At 39.1% G+C, this 24,383-nt stretch overlaps 1 protein-coding gene across 1 annotated transcript in view; it reads left to right on the plus strand.

The window, feature by feature from the left end:
* Positions 1 to 24,383, plus strand: part of INTS7 (integrator complex subunit 7) — a 49,814-nt gene that overhangs the window by 13,813 nt on the left and 11,618 nt on the right. Inside the window, exons 7-17 of the mRNA XM_001510110.5 lie at positions 926 to 1,048; positions 4,975 to 5,092; positions 6,119 to 6,253; positions 8,278 to 8,375; positions 9,657 to 9,896; positions 12,459 to 12,596; positions 13,540 to 13,746; positions 16,489 to 16,683; positions 17,537 to 17,640; positions 19,907 to 19,975; positions 22,543 to 22,675. Coding sequence (XP_001510160.1) covers positions 926 to 1,048; positions 4,975 to 5,092; positions 6,119 to 6,253; positions 8,278 to 8,375; positions 9,657 to 9,896; positions 12,459 to 12,596; positions 13,540 to 13,746; positions 16,489 to 16,683; positions 17,537 to 17,640; positions 19,907 to 19,975; positions 22,543 to 22,675 — 1,560 coding nt within the window. The remainder of the gene's footprint in view (positions 1 to 925; positions 1,049 to 4,974; positions 5,093 to 6,118; positions 6,254 to 8,277; positions 8,376 to 9,656; positions 9,897 to 12,458; positions 12,597 to 13,539; positions 13,747 to 16,488; positions 16,684 to 17,536; positions 17,641 to 19,906; positions 19,976 to 22,542; positions 22,676 to 24,383) is intronic.

Raw genomic sequence — 24,383 nt, forward strand, 5'->3', positions numbered from 1 at the left:
GGGAGAGGCAGAATAAACCAGGGAGTCACATTGAATGTGCTCAGGTCATCTGACGCAGTCAGTAGCTGGGGAGTAAGAAAACGTTAGTGAGCAGTCGGGATCCCAACTGCCAGATATCTGACTCTTGGCTTCTTTTCCTTGCCCCAATCAGTGGGGAGGTGGTTTGGTTTGACCAGCGCCTATTGTCGCTTTCTGTTTGCTCTGACTTCCTGCCTGCCTGAAGAAGAAAGCCCTGGAGCTAAGACTGAAGCCCAGATGGAGCTTACTAGAGGAAGGGTCAGCAACCCCCTCTCAAGTCACTGTTCCTTCCCCTACTGTACCTGCCCCGGAAGCAGCACAACTGAGGCAAGATGGAAGGGGTAGTTAGACTGTAGTTAATGAGTGGGAAGCAGGGAGAGGGGAATGGCTGAGTTGGGAGTTGCTGCTTTAGCCTAAAATAGCGCAGAGTCAGGGTAGGGGAAAGAAGGGTTAGCCTAAATTAGCCTAACCTGAGACCTCTGTCCCTTCCATCTGACCCTATCTATGCTGCCTCCTTCTCAACCCCCTGGCCGAAGCACATCTGGGCTTCACATCTGTCTTTGGAAGGGTGGAGATGGAAATGGGGAGAGAATTTGCAGCAGTTGGATGTAACGTTAAGTAGGGTTTAGGATCCTGGGCAAAGAGATATCTGCAGTTCATATCTGTAGATTTTTTTTTATTGTGGTCATCTAGAGCAACCTATATGCCAGATTGTTAAAACCCAGAATATTACAACTCATATTTGAAGCCTCTATAGTTTTGAAGTTAAGAACACATAAATATTTAATGCTATTTAGTTTTTGCAATTGTGCAATTGGGAAAAAAAATTCCATCAGTGATCAGAGAAGCAGTATTAAATCTCATTATTTGCTTATTGTAATTTATGCAAGTGCTTTTTCCCTTATAGATTCAACTTTTGTTGCAATACTTGAAGAATGATCCAAGAAAGGCTGTGAAGAGACTTGCTATTCAAGATCTGAAGTTACTTGCAAACAAGACACCACATACCTGGAGTAGAGAGAATATTCAGGCATGTAGAGCTCTACATACCTAACATTTTTACAGAAAAACTGCATAAACAAAGTGTGTCTTTAATAACATGGGATACATTTTTTTTAGGCAGTTGTAGCAATTTTATTAAGGTCCAAAGCATTTGCAGCAGTATTTTGTTCTTATAGAAGCAACTAATTTGACAAAAATAAATCAGACACCTCAGGACAAGTTAATGTTTAGGCATGTTTTCATGCCAGTATCTTCCTCTTTCATGGCCTAGAGTACTCCGAGCTCTCTAAACACAGTTTTACAGGAAACAACAATTTCTGAGGTGGTGGATATCGATTGATGTTCTGAGTACCAAATGAAGTCCTCCACCCCATGCAGAAGAAACTTTCACCTGTTTAATGTCCATACAGCAGATACAATTTTTGTTTTCAAGGTTTCATCGGAAATACTTTCAGTCATTTTAAAAAGGTTTTTAAAATTAAAATTTAAAATTATCTAGCCAAGGGGTTAGTGTTATTTTTCAAGGCCCGAGATTTATTTTTAAAATTATTTCAACAATAACAGAATAAAATAATTTTCTGTTCACCTTTAAAAAAAAATTTTGTGCATTTAAAATTTATGTTACGGAGATTTTATAATTCTCCTGAGACTTGCTTCTCAGTTAAATTTATTAGTACCAATTGATTTTTCAGAATTTGAAATGTAAGGTGATACTGCTGTTCACGATGTTGCTAACTTGATTGACGAAGTTTCAAGAAGGCAAATTGAATTGTAGACTCCAGGTTTTATGATAGCAAATGCTTTCTCAATGTAATTATCTATTTTTAAAAGGTTAATGGAAGCCATTAATTGAGATCAAAGCAGAAAATGTAATAATTGAGGTAGACAAATGTAGAATTAATTTAATCTAAGCCAAAAATGAATGTTTAATGTGTTAATGGATTTTTTTTAGAATTTGTCTGCCTCTAATCTTCACAATGAATATCCTGTTTAGTGTGTCCCTTGATGTGAAATAATGGTTTTGTGCCTCTTAAAGCAATATATTCCTAATGTAGTCTGCCTTGAAAAGCATATTCCTTATTTTGACTCCCTATTATGAGGTGAGAGATGAAGATAAAATTGTTTATGGTCTGCGGTGGTGGGGTGGTAATGAGTCATTTTTGCCTCTGGTCCTCTTAGCACATTTTGTAAGTGACTAGCCCTGCTTGTAGTGAAGAGCAGTTGGGGAAGGAGGGGTTGAAACCCAGAAGTCTAGCCATTTCTGCCCTAGGCAGCTCCCTCCTGAGCTAAGCTAACCACAGGTAGACTCAGCAATCTGTGTAAGCCACTAGACTTAATCACAATGGGCCCAAAGGCTACTTTTAGTGTCTGTGGCTGGAATGACATGAGGCAGGAGCTTCTGTGGGCAGAATCCGTTGGCTCAGAACCAGTCTGAATCCAGACCATCTACTGGATTAAATCATTTTGGCCTATCCTTAGTTTATGGTGAGGGTCAGAGTTTTCTCAGTGGTTTATTATTCTGGTAGTATTCCTCTTAGACCATAGTCTAAGAACATTAGCTGTAATATCTGTGATGTAGAGCGAGTCAGATAAAAGAAACAGCCAGTTTAGCCCAGGAGTTAGATTTTTGCAGATATCTGCTTATTCGTAAGCATTACACTTTCCTCCTTCCACTTTGGTATCTGAAAAGGGCACTATGTATCGTTTTAGGAAAAATAGGTTTCTGTAAGAAGGAACAAAATTGAAGTGAATTATTTGCTTCTACTGTTTCTTGGTCATTTCTCTGATACTAATGGCATGAGGGAACTAATCAGCATTACTTGAAACCAGTTCTAATGAATTTAAATAGTTTCAATTGTGCCCTTTGCGATTTTAATGAATTGAAAATAGAGTTGCTTCAGCTCTATCATTCCCCTCCATATAGTACCCATTGAAGAGACTCACAGCTTTATAACCTCTTCACACCCAATTGAGAGCCACTGCATTGTAACTGTTTTCTTATTTTTCTAGCTCAGGTAATGAAAACATGCATTAGAACAAAAATGACTAAATTTGCCAAGTTAATGTTTTTCCATTTTGGTCCACCAGCAGCTCTGATTGACTTACAGATTACTAAGTGCTCTCTGAAAAGTGGGAGGGGCAGGAGCAAGGGAAAAGGAAACAGAAGAGTAGTGGAGAAGAGGAAGAAGGAACTGGGGAGGAAGAGGGCCAAGGCCTGAGAGCCTAGAACTATCCAAAGTTAGTGAAAAGAAGAGCAACAAAGCCAACTCCTAAGAAGTGGGCCCTACTTTAGGTGGAGCATGGGGCAAAGACTTCTGTAGGAGAAAGACCTTTGGCAGGTAAAGCATATGGAATTTGCTTCTGCAGAGTGAAGCACACCATGTCCTAGTGAGTAAAACATGGGCCTGGGAGTCTGAAGGACCTGAGTTCTAATCCAGGATCTGCCACTTGTTTGCTGCATAATCTTGGGCAAGTCATTTAACTTCTCTGTGTCTGTTACTTCACCCGTAAAATGGGGATTAAGCCTGTGAGCCTTATGTGGGACGTGGACTATGTCCAACCTGATTACTTTGTATCTACTCCAGCGTTTAGAACAGTGCCTGGCACATAGTAAGCACTTAGCAAATATGATTTTTTTTAAAAAAGAGACTGATAAAATTAGTAGGCTTCAGGAGGACTTGGTTAAATTCATGGATGAGCAATCCAAAATGGGATACTAGTGGGAAAGTTAAGGGTTGTAGAAGAGTTATAGCTATTAAATGGTACATCCATAACCATTAGGCTTGATATCAAGTGTGGTCATTATACTATTACTTTAGTGGCTTCTGGCCTAGCAGTGACATTTCTTAAGTGTATTGAAAGTTTTCCCTGTGGTAAAAGAGCATTGTTGGCAATTAACACATTTAAAAATGAAAAAAAGTTTTTTCTTTGAAAATCTCTGTTTGCTTTTGAAGTGTTGCAGAAGAGAGTACTGTCAACAGAGTTATTTTAAGAGTCTCTTGAAACATAGACTCTTAAATTTACTAAGCCTTTTCCTTCCAGTGCCAAGTTAACACATTCATTCATTCAATAGTATTTACTGAGCGCTTACTATGTGCAGAGCACTGTACTAAGCGCTTGGAATAAACAAGTCGGCAACAGATAGAGACAGTCCCTGCCGTTTGACGGGCTTACAGTCTAATCGGGGGAGACGGACAGACAAGAACAATGGCAATAAATAGAATCGAGGGGAAGAGCATCTCATTAAAACAATAGCAATCTATTTTGAAACATGGACCTAAAACGATCCAAATGCCTGAAGAAGTATGAAGAAAAAGGGAACATTTAAGTCCATTCAAAAATAACTGTTGCTTCTTAGAATTATATGGCATACACACCTTGAATCATTTCACTGATTTTGTTGCAAATTCCCACAGCAAAATCTTTTGATTGTGCTGAGATGGCAGTAAATGAGTCACTTAAAATGAACATTAACTCTTTTTTAATCCACAAAAGGCCCATTTAAGATATTTCTGAGTTTTGAAAAGATTAAGGCTCCTCACCAAATGCCAATTTATTATTAGGGAGTAACTGTAAGCATTGGGAGATTTGGGCTTGCTCATTTGATTGTTTGATGTATTACTTTTTGACTGGTTCAAAATTTTGTCTTCAAAGCTTGTGGAGGTTTTAGTACTTTGCAGCCTCACTCGATGAACAAAATTTGTTTTATTGATTACATGATAGGTTAAAATAGCCATTTCTACTTGGAAGCCAGGTTGCTGATAGATGATATTCATTATGTCACAGAAAGTAATTCACAAAGACTTAATCCAGTTCTGAAGGCGTTGTTTTTCTCTCTCATATAAAAGCCACTGACTCATACATAATATATCTAAAACCTTGAAAAATGAGACTAGAGTTTGTAATGACAGCCTTTTTTAAACTGCAGATTCTTTTTTCTCTCTTGATTTTCAGGCACTCTGTGAATGTGCTCTTCAGACTCCTTATGACTGCCTGAAACTAGGCATGCTGTCTGTTCTCTCCACACTGTCAGGGACGATAGCCATCAAACACTACTTTAGTGTTGCTCCAGGTAAGCCAGGAAAGATAGATAACTCACTATGGCAAAAGATGGACCTTCAATTCTTTTGCAGTACTTTTGTTAAGACAGCTGAATTTTGAACGGTCCTGGTCACTTTATTAAGATCAGAATTCTCAAAGGGAAAATTAATAATAAAGTTTTAAAATAACCAAAATATTTTTCTTTAGAGCATTTCTTGTTTGTTTCTGGGACCTAATTATGTGAGTTATGTGGGCAAAAAAGAAATTTTTGTCAGTGCTTAAAATCTTGCTTTTTCCTTGTATGACTCCAAAATCCGAAGTGCACTGATCATCTGTTTTTAAGTGCTTTTCCAGGTAAATTGCCTAGTAAGAACAAATGCTGTGTATTTTTAGAAGTGTATTACCTCTATTAAATTCCTCTTTTTAAAAACTGCTTAAATTAGAAGACCTCCCCAGTAAATTTTGAGACGCATGCTGCTTCTAAGCAGCAGCATGGCCTTGTGGATAGAACACGGGCCTAGGAGTCAGAAAGACCTGAATTTCTAATCCCACCTCCACCACTTCTGTTATGTGACCTTGGGCATGTTACTTAACTGTGCCTCAGTTACCTCATCTGTAAAATGGGGATTAAAGCTGTTAACTCCCAAGTGGAACATGGACTGTGTCCAACCTGATTATCTAAGAGTGCCTGACTCTTAGTAAGTGCTTAACAAATACCACCACCCCCATCTCCCTACTACCCTTCTACCGCCCAAAAGTGAATTTATATGTGTTAGCTGTTTGAAGCACCCCTTTCCTTGGCTCCAGGAAACTTAGAGGCCTGTTTGTAGGGGCAGATGCACCACTGAGGCTGGGTCCCTAGCTGTTTGCCACCCCGTTGAATGAGGAAGAATGGAGTTCAGAAGTTTTCATGTGGAAATGTGAGAGAAACTAAAAGCAGGGGTTTCATGAAAAATGTAGGGAAGGAGTAGCTTTTCTCTGAAAAATTGGGAAGCTGTTCCTTTAACTGTATTTGATGGACATTATCCTATAACACGTTGTCTCTTCACTGATTTAGGAAATGCAGCTTCTTCAGCAAGATCCTCTGACATAGTCAAATTAGCCCAAGAATGCTGTTACCATAGTAATCGGGGCATTGCAGCTCATGGTGTGAGAGTCCTGACTAATATAACTGCTTCTTGTCAAGAAAAGGGTAAGTTCAGTCAGAGACGTTTAGGTCCACAAGCCCTCATCTCCATAGAAGTTAGGAAATGTGTGTGATCCCTCAACTCATATTGGGGCACCACATCAAGGGTCAGACTAACAAAGGGTTAGACATAAAAGACTGAGGAGCACTGACACAGTAAAGTGGGTAAAGCCTAGGCAACACCAACTTTATTTCTTGCTGCCAGAGTAATGAAATTCACTTTCAAATTTAGGAGGAAATTGTAAAATAAATAGATTTTTTATGTATTTAGAAAGCATGTGTGCTGGTAAAATAACACTTCTCCTTCTCTCACCCCCAGCCCAAGCCTATAACTTTCCAAATGCAGTGCTTTGTCCTTAGATGATATAGTGTTCATTTTTGTTTGGGCTTCTTATGTATTCCTTAGGTATGTCCCAAAACTAAAAAGTATCCAGGCTGAAGTACACTGTACTAACACCTTCTCCAACACCATCTTCTTCAAACACCTCACCTTCTCCACCAAACCCCAAGTCAGTCCCCTTTATTTTTCTGGAGGTTACATGGGGATTCTGATTCCAGTGAACAAGCCACTGTCTGTTTGGCATAGTGGCTCATCCTTTCGAAGAGCATTATCTGACCCAAAAGGCTACAGTTGCTATACACTGAATAAACCACTTCCGTGTGCTCAGAGCAAGTGTGGGAGAGGAGTATAAAGACGAATGAAGGGCTATCTTAAAGAAACAATGAACCACATCCTCAGATAATGTGGACTGTCCAAGCGTATCTGAGAAGCTCCTACAGCGGCCAGAGCAGCCTGTCAGGAAAGGGGTGACTCCCTGAAGAACAGAAGTTTCGAGGAGATAGTATTATCAAGAGGCAAATTGGAAAACAAGATTGGGAAACCACAGGTAGCAAGCAGGATAGGAATCCAAGAGACAGTCATCACACACAGTGTAGATGGAATTATTTTGCCTATGGGCTTTTCAGCCAGTCTGCCCCTGTGCCTAAATGTATTAGACTCTTTGATCACAAAAACTAATATATATCACACTTTCTTTACCGTCGAGCTGGAATTGTTGCTGTTACCACACACCTGATTGATGATTAAATATATAATTTCATTGTTAAAGCCTGTATACTTCATAATATATAATTTCACTGTCATCTATATGTAAGTCCATTTGAGAGCTGTTTGAGAACAAGCAAGAATCCCAGCTCCAAGATAGTCAAAGTATGGTGAAATAATATTATTACTTGCACTTGATGATTTTATTTCTTGAAGTTAGGCTTTAGTAGTTGATGAGATTATTTGTTTTTGTGTGTCTTGGCATGCCATTTCCTAAAATATTTTAGCAGTAGTTTAAAGCTTTCTTTGTTTTCTGTGAGAACTGCATTCACATAGAAGGTCAGTGGAATGAATAGCTATAGTGTTTGTGTAGGTCTAATAGTGGAGTGGGGGTATGTGTTTTCATTATTATATAACTATATTTTTTGAATCTTAATTTAATGTATTTTTTCATAATACAGAATATGTTGTTTGTACTCTCCCAAGCACTTAGCACAGTGTCCTGCACACAGTAAGCACTAAATAAATATGATTGATATTGAAAAGTTGTATAAACTAATAAAGGTATAGCACTTAGTACAGTGGCTGGCATAGAGTAAGCGCTTAACAAATGCCATTATTATTATTAACAATAATAACTCTGAAACTAGTCTTAATTTTTCAGAAAAATTGGCACATTAATATTACTCTTCAGGTAGATTGTTTTACACTTAGAACATTAAATTTTTAGGTAGTATATAAATTTGGCAATATAAGTTTGACACTTTTTAGGCCATTTGTTGTTTTGTTTTGCTGTCTGTCTCCCTCTTTTAGACTGTGAGCCTGTTGTTGGGCAGGGATTGTCTCTGTCGGATGCCGAATTATACATTCCAAGTGCTTAGTTCAGTGCTCTGCACACAGCGCTCAATAAAAACGATTGAATGAATGAATGAAACTTCAGCTGTCTTTGTTTGCACTACTCTGATTTTTGTTTTTCTCCTCCTAGATCTTTTGCCACTGGAACAAGATGCCGTCTTTGGCCTAGAGTCTCTTCTGGTGCTTTGTAGCCAAGATGACAGTCCAGGTGCTCAAGTAACTTTAAAGGTAAAAATCCATCATTCATATTTACTGAGTGCTCACTATGTGCAGAGCACTGCACCAAGCACTTGGGAGGGTACAGTATAACAAAGTTGCTAGTCACATTCTCTGCCATCATTTAAAATAATTTACAGATTGGAGGAGAGTGAAAATGGGGATATATGAGTAAGTTAGTGCCTAATAGGATACTTATGAAGATTGTGACTTCACAAATGTTCATAAGTAGTTAGGTGGCTGGGGTGAGTGGAAATTTATCACTGAAGGCCTCTTGAAGGAAAATTGATTTCAGGTTGGCTTTGAAAACGGGAAATTCTGTGGTCTGTCAGACTTGAACAGTGAGTGAATTCCAGTAAGGAAAAGGGCTGTGGACAGGAGGTCAGTGGTTGGGGACTGGAGAATGGGACACAGGGAATAGGTTAGCTTGGAAGGAATGGAGAGTGTGAGCTAGGGTGTGGTGGGAGAAGAAAATGGTTAAATAGGAAGGAGCAAGTTTATTGAGTGCCTTAAAGACAATAATTAGGAGTTTTTGTTAGATGCCCATAGGAATGGGTCTCCATTGGAAATTTTTGAGGAGTTGGGTGTAGAAAGAATGACAGGAAATGATCCGGTTAACGGAGTGAATGATGAAATGGAGAGGAGTAAGACCTGAGGCAGGCAGATCAGGGAGGAGGCTAATGCAGTAGTCAGAGAGGATATTACAAGTGTTTGGACCAGTGTAGCGGCCATTTGGATAGAGAGGAAGGAGTGGATCCTGAAGATGTTGTAGAGTGAGAACTACCAGGATTTGGCAGCAGACAGAAAATGAGGGTTAAAGAGAGGGAGAAGTTGAGGATAAAGCCAAGGTTGTAGGCTTCAAAGAGGGTGAAGGTGATAGTCTTATCAACTGTCATGTGGAGGAGATGATTTGGGAGAGAAAACAAGAAGTTCAGTTTTGGACGTTAAGCTTGAGGTCCAGGAAACAAGAGGGAATTAGGGAAATTGGGGTTTTCTAGGAGGATTTCACAGAGGTGGTTGTTGAAGCCGTGGGAGTGAATGAGTTCCCCAACACGGTGAGTGTAGAGTGAGAAAAGAAGGGGACCTATAGTAGAGGAGGGAAACACACAGTTAGGGAAGGTAAGCAGAGGAAGAGTCAGTGAAAGAGACTGAGAGGAGCACCAGGAGGGGACTGTATTAGTAAGTAAACTTAACAAAGAGAGCTGTATGCAAGATCTGTACCCTCATCACTTTCAAATAATTGCATTTAGGAATGTGAAAAATTGATCAGTGTGTTTCTTTTGTGAACTACAGATTGCTCTTACTTGCATGGTGAAGCTGGCTAAATGTCGACCTCACTTGAGCCAGTCAGTTGTGGAGCCTTTGTTGACTCAACTTCACAGTGCCCAGGATGCTGCTAGGATTCTCATGTGCCATTGCCTGGCTGCTATTGCCATGCAGCTGCCTGTATTGGGTGACGGAATGCTTGGTGACCTGATGGAGCTCTACAAAGTGATTGGCCGATCCGCTACTGACAAACAACAGGAGCTTTTGGTGAGGACTGGATTTTTGGAATGAGCTGTTGATAAGATGCTGTTGATAAGATTTAGCCCATCTGGAAATGCTGGGAGAAAGGACACTGCCATTTGGTTCTGTTAAAGTAAAAGCTCATTCATAGGTTAGGCTCAGGGCCGAAGGAAATTGATAGAGCTGCAAGCTTCAGCTATTTTGCAAGTCTCTTTAAAGCATTGCTTAGATGTGTGCATGAGGTATCCACCCAACTTTAATCCAAAATACAAGTTAACTATTCTGGAAAAATCTTCTGGGTGTTGGGACCCAGCAAGGGGTTCTAGTGGCTCTTGGCCTTCATCCATTCTCTGGCTTTGTGTGAACCCGGCCTCTATTATTCACCTCTGGTCTGGGGATCTGAGTGATCAGAAAGAATAGAGAAAAGAAAAAACCTAGAAACAACAACTCTTAGCAAGCAGAAATAAATCGTAACTCTGAGGAGAAGATTTCATCGCCTATATGGGCAGATGTAAATCTTCTAAAAATACTTGCCCTTTGTATTTCAGCTGGAAAGACATCAGAGAAGAGACTATAGCCTTAAGGGGAACTTATAAATTTTTAAAGGGTATTTGTTAAAGGGCTTACTATGTGCCAGACACTGTACAAAGCACTGGGGTAGATACAAGCTAGTCAGGTTGGGCACAGCCCATGTCCCACATGGAACTCACAGTCTGAATCCCCATTTTACAAATGAGGTAACCGAGGCAGAGAGAAGTTAAGTGACTTGCCCTGGGTCACAGAGCAAACAAATGCCTGAGCTAGGAGTAATAATAATAATAATAATAATAATAATGTTGGTATTCGTTAAGCGCTTACTATGTGCAGAGCACTGTTCTAAGCACTGGGGTAGATACAGGGTAATCAGGTTGTCCCACATGGGACTCACAGTCTTAATTCTTAATTCCCATTTTACAGATGAGGTAACAGGCACAGAGAAGTTAAGTGACTTGCCCACAGTCACATAACTGACAAGTGGCAGAGCCGAGATTCGAACCCATGACCTCTGACTTCCAAGCCCAGGCTCTTTCCACTGAGCCACGCTGCTGTATAACCCAGGTCCTTCTGACTCCCAGGGCCGCGCTCTATGCACTAGGCCCTGCTACTTTTCTATAAATTACCAAACCTGTGCTATGCTCCATTTTTAGCCTCTGAAAACCCCATACATAGTAGAGCTACTTTCATGCTTGAAGAAAATTATCCACACAATAGATATATTTCATCCACTAGAGGGCACTGGCTACAGAAACCCCTCTCAGTTCATCTGTGCTGTCACCAAAAGTTGTTGCACTAATATCATCACTCCATGGTATTTATTGAGCGCTTATTCTCTGCAGAGCACTGTACTAAGTACTAAGTACAATACAACAGAATTAGCAGACACGTTCCCTGCCCATAACAAGGTTTCGGTCTAAAAGGGGGGAGCTTAGTGTCTGGCACTGCTTAAATGGTAAGATAAGTGACTCTCTACTGCAATTTTCAGAAATTACTATTAGAAGTAGCCCACTAGGTTCATTTCTAACAGAAATAAAATTTCCTTGGAGACAGCCAAAATCCTTTACCTGGTTTTTGTGGCGTTAATCATATTTGAGTGTTTACTGTGTACAGAACACTGTACTGAGCTCTTGGGAGAGAACAATATAACAGAGTTGGCAGACATGCTCTCTGCCTAGAGTTAATTGAGGGCTTAGTCCCTTATGGGCAGGGAACATGTATGCTAATTCTTTGGTATTGTACTCTCCCAAGCCCATAGCAAAATCATCTAGACTAAACTTATTGTGAACCGGGGAAGTATCAGTTATATTGTTATATTGTACTCTCCCAAGTGCTTAGTCCACTGCTCTGCACACAGTAAGTGCTCGATAAATACGATTGATTGATTGCTGGGCATATAGTAAGTACTCAGTACCACTGGTTGATTAAAGGACTTTAATTTGGGCGTGTTTTAAATTGGAAAAGATTCCTATGCAATTGCTAGAGAAGAAGCGTGGCTCAGTGGAAAGAACCTGGGCTTGGGAGTCAGAGGTCATGGGTTCGAATCCCAGCTCTGCTACCTGTCAGCTGTGTGACCGTGGGCAAGTCACTTCACTTCTCTGTGGCTCAGTTACCTCATCTGTAAAATGGGGATTAACTGTGAGCCTCTCGTGGGACAACTTGATTACCCTGTATCTACCCCAGCGCTTAGAACAGTGCTGTGCACATAGTAAGCGCTTAACAAATACCAACATTATTATTATTAGAAGCAACATTGCAAATAGTGTCCTGTGTTGGAGAGAGCTATACTGTTGTTGATCAGTTTAGGATTTCCAGCCCTTTTGACTGACTTTCAAAATAAATGTTTGCTGTCCTTGATTTTCATGTGTGATCAAGAATCATGAAACTCTTTAGACCTGAAGCCAACACTATTGGTTGGGTTATTAAAAATGCCATTTTAGAACTGGAAGGGAATGAAGAACATTCAGAGGAGTGCTATATTGAAAGGGGAAGCTGTGGAGTACCTATAATTTGTGAGATTGTTTTTATTTTCTCATTAATATTGTTTTGAATCAGGTGTCCATGGCCACTGTGATTTTTGTTGCCAGTCAGAAAGCATTATCTTCCGAAATTAAAACGGTTATTAAGCAACAGCTTGAGAATGTCTCCAATGGATGGACAGTTTACCGGATTGCCAGGCAAGCATCCAGAATGGTATGTAGATGCCTGTTTACTTGTTTTTATGTCCATCCGTCCCCCCAGGTCCCCAGACTATAAACCTGGTGTGGGCAGGGATTGTCTCTTTATTGCTGAATTGTACTTTCCAAACGCTTAGTACAATGCTCTGCACACAGTAAGCGCTCAATAAATGATTGAATGAATGAATAAGCTTCAGAATGGAGCATTGTGGGGATTCCCATGTGGGACAGGGCCTGCATCTGATCGGTATCTTGTTTCTAGCCCAGCTCTTAGTATACTGCTTGGCATATAGAAAGCACTTAAGAAATAATATTAATATTATCTTTATTCTTAGAAATCAACTACTACTCTCCTGGAGAGGGATTGTCCACCACTATTACTGAGGGTAGTGGTAAAACAAAGGAACTTGGGTGTTGATGAAGGTGCGAGAGCTGTTTCTACTTAGAGGTTCTTCAGCTACATTCTTTACCTAATTGTAGGATAGGTGCTTTTAAATAAAATTGATGTATCTCAGGCAGAGTATTAGGTAATAATGGATAAGTGAGCTTTTAGACGGCGTAACAAGATTCTCTCAAAGTACACCCAGTTCTGTATTGCAGGGAGTGTTTTTAATACAAGCCCTCATGTTTATGTGCAGGAAGTAGTAATAATAAAGATATTAATGAGAACTCACCAGGAGCATTGGATTGTACAAATTTTCTTTGTAGTACTCACTGTGTCTGATGCAACATGCATGCTCACAAACAGTATCTTTCGACACCACTACATAGTGTATCCAAACAGACTAGTGTTATTGGACAAAAGTTTCCTATTACCCTAATAATGCTATAGCCAAAACATGTAGTGAAAACACTTATTTTGGCAAAAAAATGGCTTTTCATGGTGTGAAGAAAGTGTTTCAGCATCTCAGATTTTTTAACTCTGGCTTTATTATTTGTCTCTTCTTTTCCTTTTTTAGGGGAATCATGACATGGCCAGAGAGCTTTATCAAAGCCTGCTGACTCAGGTGGCTTCTGAGCATTTCTACTTCTGGTTAAACAGCCTGAAGGAATTCTCCCATGCGGAACAGTGCCTCACAGGTTTGCAAGAGGAAGACTACAGTTCAGCCCTTTCATGCATTGCGGAGTCTCTAAAATTCTATCACAAAGGGATAGCTTCATTAACAGTGAGTCCATTTACACTGCTCTAGATAATGGTCACCGTGGAAGATAACAGTTATGCCTCTTCATTTTCATTTCTTTATGTCTTAGCAAATCTATTTGACAGTAATCTTCAGCAAGCTACCTCTCTAGCTAGAGTCTGCTCATTCAGGGCTGTATCATTTAAAAGATTCCAAGAGGTGACGTGAAATTTCTAAGACATCCTTTTGTTTAGAGATGAAAAGTAGAATGTCATTGACAAAAGCAATGCAGTTGGTTGATTGCATTATCTCATTAAGTGCCGTTTGTGGAATTCTGTTTGCTCAGTAGGAAGAGTTTGTCAGTTCAAAGCAAACAGAAAGATGACCATGTCTAGTTTATATGGAGCAGAAAATCATTTTAATTGCTCAGTGCAATGAAAATATTGGGAACTATGACCCAAAAGGATTATCACAGTGTAAGTCAATCCACAGTAGTAGTTTAAAAGGAATTCTACTGGGCTCTGTTGTCATTCTGGTTGTTATTTTTTAAAACTATTACTTACAAGGATGTTTTTCATGAAACTTACATGTTTGTTTTCTTAAAATTCTAACTCTTCAATTAAAAAACATAGATTTTTATCCAGTGTCTTTGGACTGAAATTTAAAAAAACTACCAGTTTTCTTCCTTATAATGAAACATTCATATGTCGGAAAGCACAACTATAGAGATTGTATTCTGTACTGCTTTAGTCAAAAGAACAGAAAAAGTGGAGAATTTTTGTAAACATTGTGTGTCCATCCTCCCAGCAGTGTGATTTGATATTCTTGAGAAATATCTTCATATTTTATGTCCCTAACCTTCTTTCCATATCTTGGCCTGTAGTAGTTTACTTTAAAAGACATTGTAAGTATATAGTCACCATACTGGTGCTGCTTGAGTGGCATAGAGTCTTGCCTCAGTTAAGCGGAAATGAATAAATAATATACTTGGGCTAAAATTTAAACAAATGATTTGTTTTGGTTGAACTTTTCAAGTGTTAGTTTTTGTAGTCAGGTTGCCCCTAGCAATTAAATCTTTTTATTCTTTTGAATTTAGGTTTTTTTTTTTGTGGCGGAGGTGGTGTGGGAAGGGGGTTGGGTTTTTTTTAATGTGTATGTGTGTTTGTGTAAATTGAGCCAAGCTTTTAACTGGCCTTTCTAGGAGATTTTCTCCTTCTGGTAGGAGAAACCAGAGAGAATTTCCAGGAGAAAGGCGAGGTCAGCATTGCCAAGAGTTCAAGGGTAATTAGGATAGAGTAGAACCGATTAGATTTGTACAGGAGGAGATCATTGTGATCTTGAAAAGTGTGGTCTCAATAGGTGAAGGGGGTGGAAACCAGATCATAATAGAACAAGAAGAAGTTGGAGGAGAGGTAGTGAATAATAATAATAATGATGGCATTTGTTAAGTGCTTACTGTGTGCAAAGCACTGTTCTAAGCGCTGGGGGGGATACAAGGTGATCAGGTTGTCCCATGTGAGGCTCACAGTCTTAATCCCCATTTTCCAGATGAGGTAACTGAGGCACAGAGAAGTTAAGTGACTTACCCAAAGTCACACAGCTGACAAGTGGCGGAGCCAGGATTAGAACCCATGACCTGACTCCCAAGCCAGTGCTCTTTCCACTGAACCGTGCTGCTTCTCAAGGGAGCAACACCAGGCCCTTCTACACTATTGCCAAAGACCTTTCGCAACATCTGACACCTTCAGTCTGGGCTCTAGCACCTCCTAAGTAAACATGCCTGACCTGAGAAGTTCAAGACTTTCATAGTTCATGATAGCATAGCCTCATGTCATAGCTAAGGTGCCCTTTCCAACCTATTCTTTATCAGAAGGGTAAAACCCAGGTATATAAAGGGTGAGACTCTATTCTACTTATTCTTCGCAGCTTCATTTGAAGTTGTAGTAAAGGATCAAGGCTAGAAAAAAATTATATCTGACTACCAGCAGCATCAAAACTCTTGAGGCAATTATCCAGGAATTGCTCTACATGGGTGATTACGCTCTAGAAGTATAAGGAGGGATTCAGAGGACTGTGAACTGCTTGGCAGAGTCACTCCAGTGCTATGGAATGGCAATAAGCCTAAAGAAAATTGAGAGAATGTATTAGCATGCACCAAGGAAACTGCACACAGCCAATGATATTTATTGACATCATGGAATGGAATATTGTAATGGAAGTTTACTTTGAAGCCAGCAAACTCTCCCCATCCCGCCACTGATGCACTAATAGACAAGAAGAGTTAAGCCAAAATAAGATGGCTATCATAAAGCCAACTGTGTCTAATCCAGTCTGTAGTTCATTTATTTGCCTGAATCTGCTTTTATATAATCAGAAAGAGTGGTTTGTTAGTGTTTGAGGAGGAAAAACTTGATTAACTTTTGCCCTCCAAAATGCAGACTATTTTAAGTACTTTGGAGAGGAAAGAACCAGAATGTATAATTTACTTCATGATTTAGATTAACAGCAGGATTCTTTCTCAAGTATAGACTAAGTCCAAGTGAATTGGAATAAGAACTTCTGCATTCTTTTGACCTCTGATTCTAGGTCTCTTCAGTGTTCCAAAGTTGATTCTTAAACAAGTAAGCTTTCTTATGGAAAGTAATTTCCCTTTTACAGTATGTTTAGGCATTCATTCTTCAGTATCAGAACTGCTGTTTCTTAAGGTCCGTGACAGTTCCTGAGTGTGAATCAATATGGTGTGAAATTTTCTTCTCACTTAACCAGTGATTTTTTTGCTTTTTCCAGGCTGCCAGCACACCGCTGAATCCTTTAAGTTTTCAGTGTGAATTTGTTAAACTAAGAATTGATCTTCTGCAGGCCTTTTCTCAACTTTTTTGCACTTGCAACAGTCTCAAGACAAGTCCTCCTCCTGCCATCGCCACAACTATAGCCATGACCTTGGGGAATGACCTCCAGAGATGTGGGCGCATCTCCAACCAGGCAAGCGTCAGCTCTTTCTTCAGTCCAGCATTAAATGTTCATTTGAAAGGATGTGGGGAAGTATTTGTAAGAACTGAAACTTTGAAGTTGAGGAACAATTTAGCAGGATGAGTACTAGATGTTAAAAATATAAATCAGAAAGCATATGGGTACCAAAACTCCAGAAGTCTATCTTTTAAGAGACTACTATGTAGTGGATATCATTTTTAAGCCTATTCGTTCTATTGAATTTAGAAAAAAGCTAAAAATGTATAACATTTTTGTATTATCATTGTTATAAAAGTTGATGGTATTTATACAGCATTATGTGCCAAGCACTGTGCTGTACTGGGGGTAGATTAAGTGCGATCAGATCAAGCATAGTCTCTGTCTCACTTGGAGCTTACAGTCTAAGAGGGATAAAGGACAGGCATTTTATCAGATGAGAAAACAGAAGCACAAGATCAAGCAGCAGTCAAGTGGCAGAGCTGGGCCTGGAACCCAGGTCTCCTGGCTCCCTGTCCCATGCTCTTTCCATTAAACCACACTACCTTCTATCATAGTTATGTATGCATCTTCATAAATTATTGGGTGGTTAGAAACATATGTGAATTACCAGTTCCTTCCATTATGGATTGCATCCTAATGTGTAGTTAATGCCATTTCATTTGGCAAGTTTTAGAGAACTGAACAATGGGAAAAGGAAGAAAATCACTGTATTAATTAACTTATTATTTATTATTTATTTATTAATGCATTTATCCATGTATTTAATCCCTTTGTGGGCACGTGTTTGGTTTGAGGGGAATGGAAAGTTTGGTTTTTCATTATAAAATATCTCTGCTGTTTGATTTTTGGCATTTTTTCTTGGTAGATGAAACAATCAATGGAAGAATTTCGAAGCTTAGCCTCACGTTATGGGGATCTGTATCAGGCATCTTTTGATGCAGATTCGGCAACTTTACGGAACGTGGAATTGTATCCTGCTGCCCAGAAACATTTGTAGGCTTTTGTAGCATTCTTAAAGTGCCCATTGGTGATCAGTAGTGTTTGTTAAGCAAATGGTAAGCCTTGTCACATAGCAAATTGGATGAAACTAGGCTTTCAAGGTCTAAACTGAAATGTACAGATTTGTATAGGCATTAAATTCTTAAAGCTGTAGAATCATAAAAAATTGAAATTGAAGGTCACATAATCTGTCTCATTGTCTTGATGCATAGCTATAGCTAACCGATTCCAGACTTATGAAAATCCTGTTTTTAAATACATCCCTGGAAATTCCACTATTTTCTCAGTACTCCATTTCAACATGAGACAGCTTTCACTGTTTAAAAATTATTTCAGATGCCTTCTCTGTATTTTCTCTTGTATTTTCCCCTCTGGAGATGAAGACCAGCATATTGCCAACTGTATAAAAGTCCCTCACATCCTTGCAAATATTAACTCATCCCACAGCCTTTTTGTTTTTATGCTAAATCCCAGCTCCTTTAGCTTTTCTTCTCCTTTGTCCTTTTATTTATTTTTTTTTTGTGGCTGCCTGCTAAAATTCCCTCCATCAGCTTTCCATTAATCATATTTTCCTCTTAGTTATTTTTATTTAATATGTTGGATAGGTTTTCATTATTCCACTTTTGTTGGGTAGCTTTGAATTGAACAATACATTAATGCTGTTATTTGGGAGGCTCGCCCTCATGCTTCCAAATGCTAGCCTCCTTTTTACGCATTCCAGTGTCAATCAGTCAATCATATTTACTGAACATTTACTTGGTGCAACACAATATAATAAGCACTTGGGAGAGTAGGCAAGTAGCAGAACTGGAATTAGAACTCAGGTTAATAGTAATAATAGTACAATGCCTGGCACATAGTAAGCGCTTAAATACCATTATTAATAATCTGAGTTCTAATCCCGGCTCTACCACTTGCCTGCGGCATGGTCTTGGGCAAGTCATTTAACTTCACTGTGCCTCAGTTTCCTCATCTGTAAAGTGGAGTTTCAGTACCTGTTTTTCCTCAGCCTGTAAACCTTTAGTGGGACAAAGACCGTGTCCATCTGCATATACTGTATCAATCCCAGTGTTTTTTACAGCGCCAGTGCCTATGCCTTGCATGTAGTTACCACGATGTAGAGCTCATCATGGGCATAGAGCAGGCCTACCAACTCTGCTATACTGTACTCTCCCAAGCGTTTAGAACAGGGCACTGCACACAATAAATGCTTAATAAATACAATTGACATTAACTGGTTCCCCTAATCTACCAGGGTAGTCACTCTGCCAGAGTAAGGAAAAACATTAGTGGGACAAATTTTAAAATACTTCCTGTACAGAGCCACAGTGATTTTTTGCCAGTGTATTTCTAAGTGTAGAAATTAAACTTACAGGTCAGTTTTTAAACTAAAAGGTGCCTCTCATTTGGGGTCTTTAGATTGGCTGGCAGGCTCCTGGATGGCTCTATCACCTCAGATTGGGCCCAGGGAAGAGCAGGAGAAAGTGGAATGCTGAATGACCTCTTGGGAACCAGGAGAAGAAGAGGAAGGTGGAGGGGGTAGAGGGAATGAGAGGTGGCAGATAGAAGGATGGGAGAAGGAAGGATATCAAGGTTTGCTTCACTCAGTGGGGCAGAGACTGAGAATATTTACTAGTATCTTACTAGTATCAAGGTAACAAATATTAGAATGTTACTAATATACTAGAGTCCAATCTCTAGCACTTTTTAGATAGATGGGGGGGAAAAACTAAATGCTTTTGCCTTTTTTGTATTATACTTTAGTATGTTTCCTTTTTTCCTCTTTTATTTCTATCATATTTAAACCATTTTTTCTATTTCTCAAGCTTTTTTTTCTGTTTTTTCTTATTTCCTGCTTTAAATTTTATAATCTTGCCTCTTCAAGCCTTCTGAATTACATTTACTCCATTATTATGATATGGCATTAATGTTTATGTTTCAGATTCTTAAGCCATTACTTTCCTCTGCATAGAGATATTTCCTTCTGTACTTTCCTGTATGACCTCTTCAGGTATTAATAGTTTTGTTGGTTTTGGCTGTCTGTTTATTTCATTCTTGGGTATTTCCGAGAAATGAAGTAATCACCCAATCTCTATTTTAACTGAAAAACTGTGCAACTTCTTGGGGGTATTTTCGTATAGTGTCCTTTTGTTTCTTAAGTTGGTTGTTCCAATAGCCAGAGGGTATGTATGGTTCAGTAGATTATTGTATTTGAACACCCTTAATGTTACGCCAGACAACAGCAGAGCTGCCTCCTGATCTCTCATGCAATAGAAGCTCTGATTCTGGATCCAGAATCCGCAAGGTGAGTTGAATTTATAACTTTCCGTATTGTCTGTCTCCAATTAACTGGGGGAAAATGGATATTAAATATTTCCTTCATGCTATTTATATTTCTCACATGTAACTATGCCACAGTTTTATTCAATTAATAATACTACGAGACCCTTAATTTAACATTCTTTCTTGATTTCCATTTGCTTTTGTGAATTTTCTTTTTCCATGAAATTGAGATCTAAGAAATGCCCCTTTTTCCTATATTCAGGGGTTGTCTTTTTAGAAAATGCATATAACACTTTCCCACTCCCTAAACAATTATTTTCATACTGTTCCATGATAGGCTTTCTTTATCCAAGAGAATGAGAATGATCATTGACAAAAAGCTTAACAGATTTGGACCAAAAGCTTAACCCTATTATTTCCTGGCCATTCACCAGATCCCTTCAGTTGACTTTACTTGGTTCACCTTACACCCTGTTTACCTTCCCTTCTCCAATTCCTGAAGGCACATTTAATCCTTCATCTTTACACAAATACTGTTCCTGCTTCCAAGCCCCCATTCTCTTACTCTACATCTTATACCTGGAACATCTCCATTCTCCCTTCCATTATTTATATGGTTTCTGGAATTCCTCCTCCATGAAGCCTTTCTCAAACAACTAGTAATGAGATGGTGATTGTTCTTTTTTGCACCATGTCTGATCATGTAACGACCCTTCACCATACAAACGCACTCACTTTATCTCTACTACATAGATAAGCAGCATGGCCTGTGGGCAGAGCAGGGGCCTGGGAGTCAGAAGGACCTGGATTCTAATCCTGACCCCACCACTTGTCCGCTGTGTGATACTTTGTGCAAGTCACTTAACTTATTTGTGCCTCAGTTACTTTATTTGTAAACTGGGGATTAAGACTGTAATGCTATGTGGGACATGCACTGTGTCCAACTTGATTAGCTTGTATCTACCACAGTACTTTATTCAGTGCCTGGCACATAGTAAGCGCTTTACAAATACCATTTAAAAAAAAAGATTTCTTGTACATTTCAGGCTTTGAAATTTTCCCTGTTTGGATTATAGAAAATAGGAATGTCAGGAAGTCCTAAGCAAAATAAAAGTCACCATTCTAAACATCCCTAGAATACTTGTTATGAGCAGGTCATCCTGGCATATAGAGTTGAAAACACATTGAAAAGTACAAGTTCCAGTATGTTGCAGTAAAATGTAGTCTACCCTTTTGAACCGGGGCAAGCAGTACCTAGCACTACCAAGAATGATAACCCCCAAGAGTTGTAGGCAAACCCAAAATCCCGCCCTCTTTCAATCTATAGTTACTAGTCTAGTCTGTTAAACTCCAACTCCAGCCTAAAATTATAGTCAGCCAGGAGTAAATTAATGATGATTAATTTTGAGATCTGCTACATTATGTACCTTCTCTGCTTATGTGATGAATGTTCAGTGTTTGAATGACTTTCTCTGCATGTTCTTTTTATGTCTGTGTTGGTGGTATCTCTTTTTGATCATATACCCTGTACAAAGCAAATTAAAATGTCTCTGCCCCCTGCAGAGGCAGTTTAAATTGCCGGTGAGTACTCGCAAGGACAAGTGATGTCGCCTAGTGGATAGAGTATGGGTCTGGGAGTCAGAAACCCAGGGTCTAATACCGGCTGTGCCACTTATCTGCTGTGTGACCTTGAGCAAGTCATTTCATTTCTCTGGGCCTCAGTTACCTCATCTTTATAATGGGGACAGACTGTGAGCACCATATGGGACAGGGACTGTGTCCATCCCAGTTTGCTTGTGTCTTCCCCAGTGCTTAGTACAGTACCTGGCACATAGTAAGTGTTTAACAAATATCACAATCATTATTATTATGATGATTATTATTCCTTAATAAATATCTATTATTTAGGATGGTGACTACCAGCGTTGTCTGTTGAGGAGGATATTGGATCAGAAAACTAAGGGGCTTGTGTATCATGTTTTTAGCTCCATAACAGTCTTTTTGCCTGTGGACAAGTCTCTAAACTTGGGACAATACAACTGCTCCATTATTAGAGAATCAGTGAGATTCTACCCATAGCACCATAAATTTCTCAGAAGGAACTCATTTTTTCCATTTTCCTTGAGTGGAAAAAGGAGTAGAATTGTCCTAGTGTTCTTTGTTGCTCTGTTGTGCTTTGTCCCGAAGCATTTGGTTTCCCCTCTAGGTTCCTGCTGCTACTGCCATAAAATACGAAGCAGAAGAGGAAAAGATCCTTTAGCAGCCATTTGAAATTGGGATGAACATGTTGCTGTAGACCCAGTTTCCTTCATTTAGCAAATCACTTTGCATTTTCTATGCTTGCCTTAGCAACAGAGGAATGTTGTTTTTTGCTGCAATTCTTGGGTTTTGGGGTTTTCCTTACAGTTCATGGTTTAAATGGAGATTGCAGCCTAAAAATTACCCTCCTTTCAGTAGATATCATTTTTCAGCCAATTCGTTTTGAGTCCTGTTTAAATGAGAATATTAAATTCTTCTACCTTATTCCTTCTAAAGTATTTAGAGAAATATGCTCTGGATATTGATTTTTGTAATAAATAGTGTCTTCAGTTTTCAGGAATATAGTTCTAGTGGAGCATTGCATGCTGATAGTGAATATGAAAGAAGAATGATGTCGGTATATAATCATGTCTTGGAGGAAGTGGAGTCACTGAACCGGAAATACGCTCCTGTATCTTACATGGCAAGTTGCAATATTTTAGTATATATTTTGAGAAGAGAATATAGGTTCTTTATTAGAGAGATCATTCGCTCTGAAATACATTTTCAATCAACGAGTTTTTAATGAACAGGTGCATAGAATTTTACTGGGTATTTGCACATATTCAAAGAATAGGCACAGCCCTCCAGAAATTTACTGCATAATAGGTATGTGCAGTATTACGTTCCCATGGCCACTAATAAATATTTATTCTTCCTGATGAAACTAAGCTAACATAGTCAATATAAAAACAAACATATGTATGTGTGTATGTATATCTATGTGTATATCAGTCCACTTACAAGAGTGGATTGAAGGTGAGAAGTGGATCAGAGATTGTGCTAGTGGGATATAGAATGAGTGGAATTAAATAAGTAAAGTTCTATTAAAAATGAAGTTCAAGTTAAACAAGGAAGTTAAGCCAATTTTCTGTGCTAAAGGTTTAATTCCAGCCCTATCATTTGACTGATTTCTGCCTTTTGTTCTGTTCTATGTGTGTTTGAACAATCCTGACCCTCCCTTTTTGACCTCAGTTTCTTTCTTGGGCTTTGGTAGACTTATCAGAGCAGCAGCATATTGTCAAACCTCTGCATCTATTCTTGGTTCTATTCATGTTTTATCAATCATATTTGAGTGCTTCCTATGTGATGTAGTAAGCGCTTGAGAGAGTAAAACATAAAGTGTTGTTAGACATGTTCCCTGCCCTTAAGGAGCTCACAGTCTGGAGGGGCAGATAGATATAAAAATTACGAATAAAGAGGGCTTGGAATGTCATAATAATTTTGCCACATAAGGAGCAACAATCTGGTTGCTTCTAAGTGTTTATCCTGGTTTTGATTTGGGCTTATTAAATCACTTAAGGCTTGGGCCTTACCTTAGTTATCTCCTCTTTCCTTATATGGCATCATCAATCAATGGTATTTACTGAGCTCTTATTGTGTGCTGAGGATTGTAAGCCCTGGACTGTAATGAAGACCAGTCTGAGGGTCCTATTCTATCTTCAGGAAAAGAGAAACAAGGATTCCTCCGTGGAGGGCCTTTTCCTGGAATTTCATAGTCATACTGGTATCACAGACCTCAAATTTTCTGACTTTCAGGCATTGGTGCAAGACTTACAATTTAAAATTGACGTTTTAATTTACTCATGTGAATGTTTTTCCAGCCATCCCTGCTGTTTTATGTGTACTAATTAATATTTTTGAATTTTCTCCCTCTTTCCCTATAGATACTTAAATGTAGGGGAAGTAAAATCCATCTTTGATGGATGATAATTCATGTATACTATCTCTTGTATTCTCCCAAATGCTTAATACAGTACTCTGCACTCACTAAATGCTATTGACTAATTTGACAATCTACTTGGAGGCAAGATGGGGCAGGACCAGATTCCTTCCTGTGATTTGGAATCAAAAATAAAGTCTTATCAGTATTTGTAGTCCCCTATTCAGTTCTTCCCCACTACGCATCTTTCCCCTCCCTACCGCCTCAGTCTTTTGCAAGTTTCATCTGTATTAACTAAATGCATTGCCAGGTACTCTGCCACTGTTAAAATTGTATATTCTTCTGGTAAAAGATGCCATTTGGTCATCATGTGCATTAGGCACAAATTTTATTGTACTTGTGAAAAGCTGTGTATTCCAGTTTCAGCAGTGACCCAACCCCCATGCCGATTGCATTTCACAGGTATAAT

Source organism: Ornithorhynchus anatinus, chromosome 19, assembly GCF_004115215.2.
Source record: "Ornithorhynchus anatinus isolate Pmale09 chromosome 19, mOrnAna1.pri.v4, whole genome shotgun sequence".
NCBI classification, from domain to species: Eukaryota; Metazoa; Chordata; class Mammalia; order Monotremata; family Ornithorhynchidae; genus Ornithorhynchus; species Ornithorhynchus anatinus.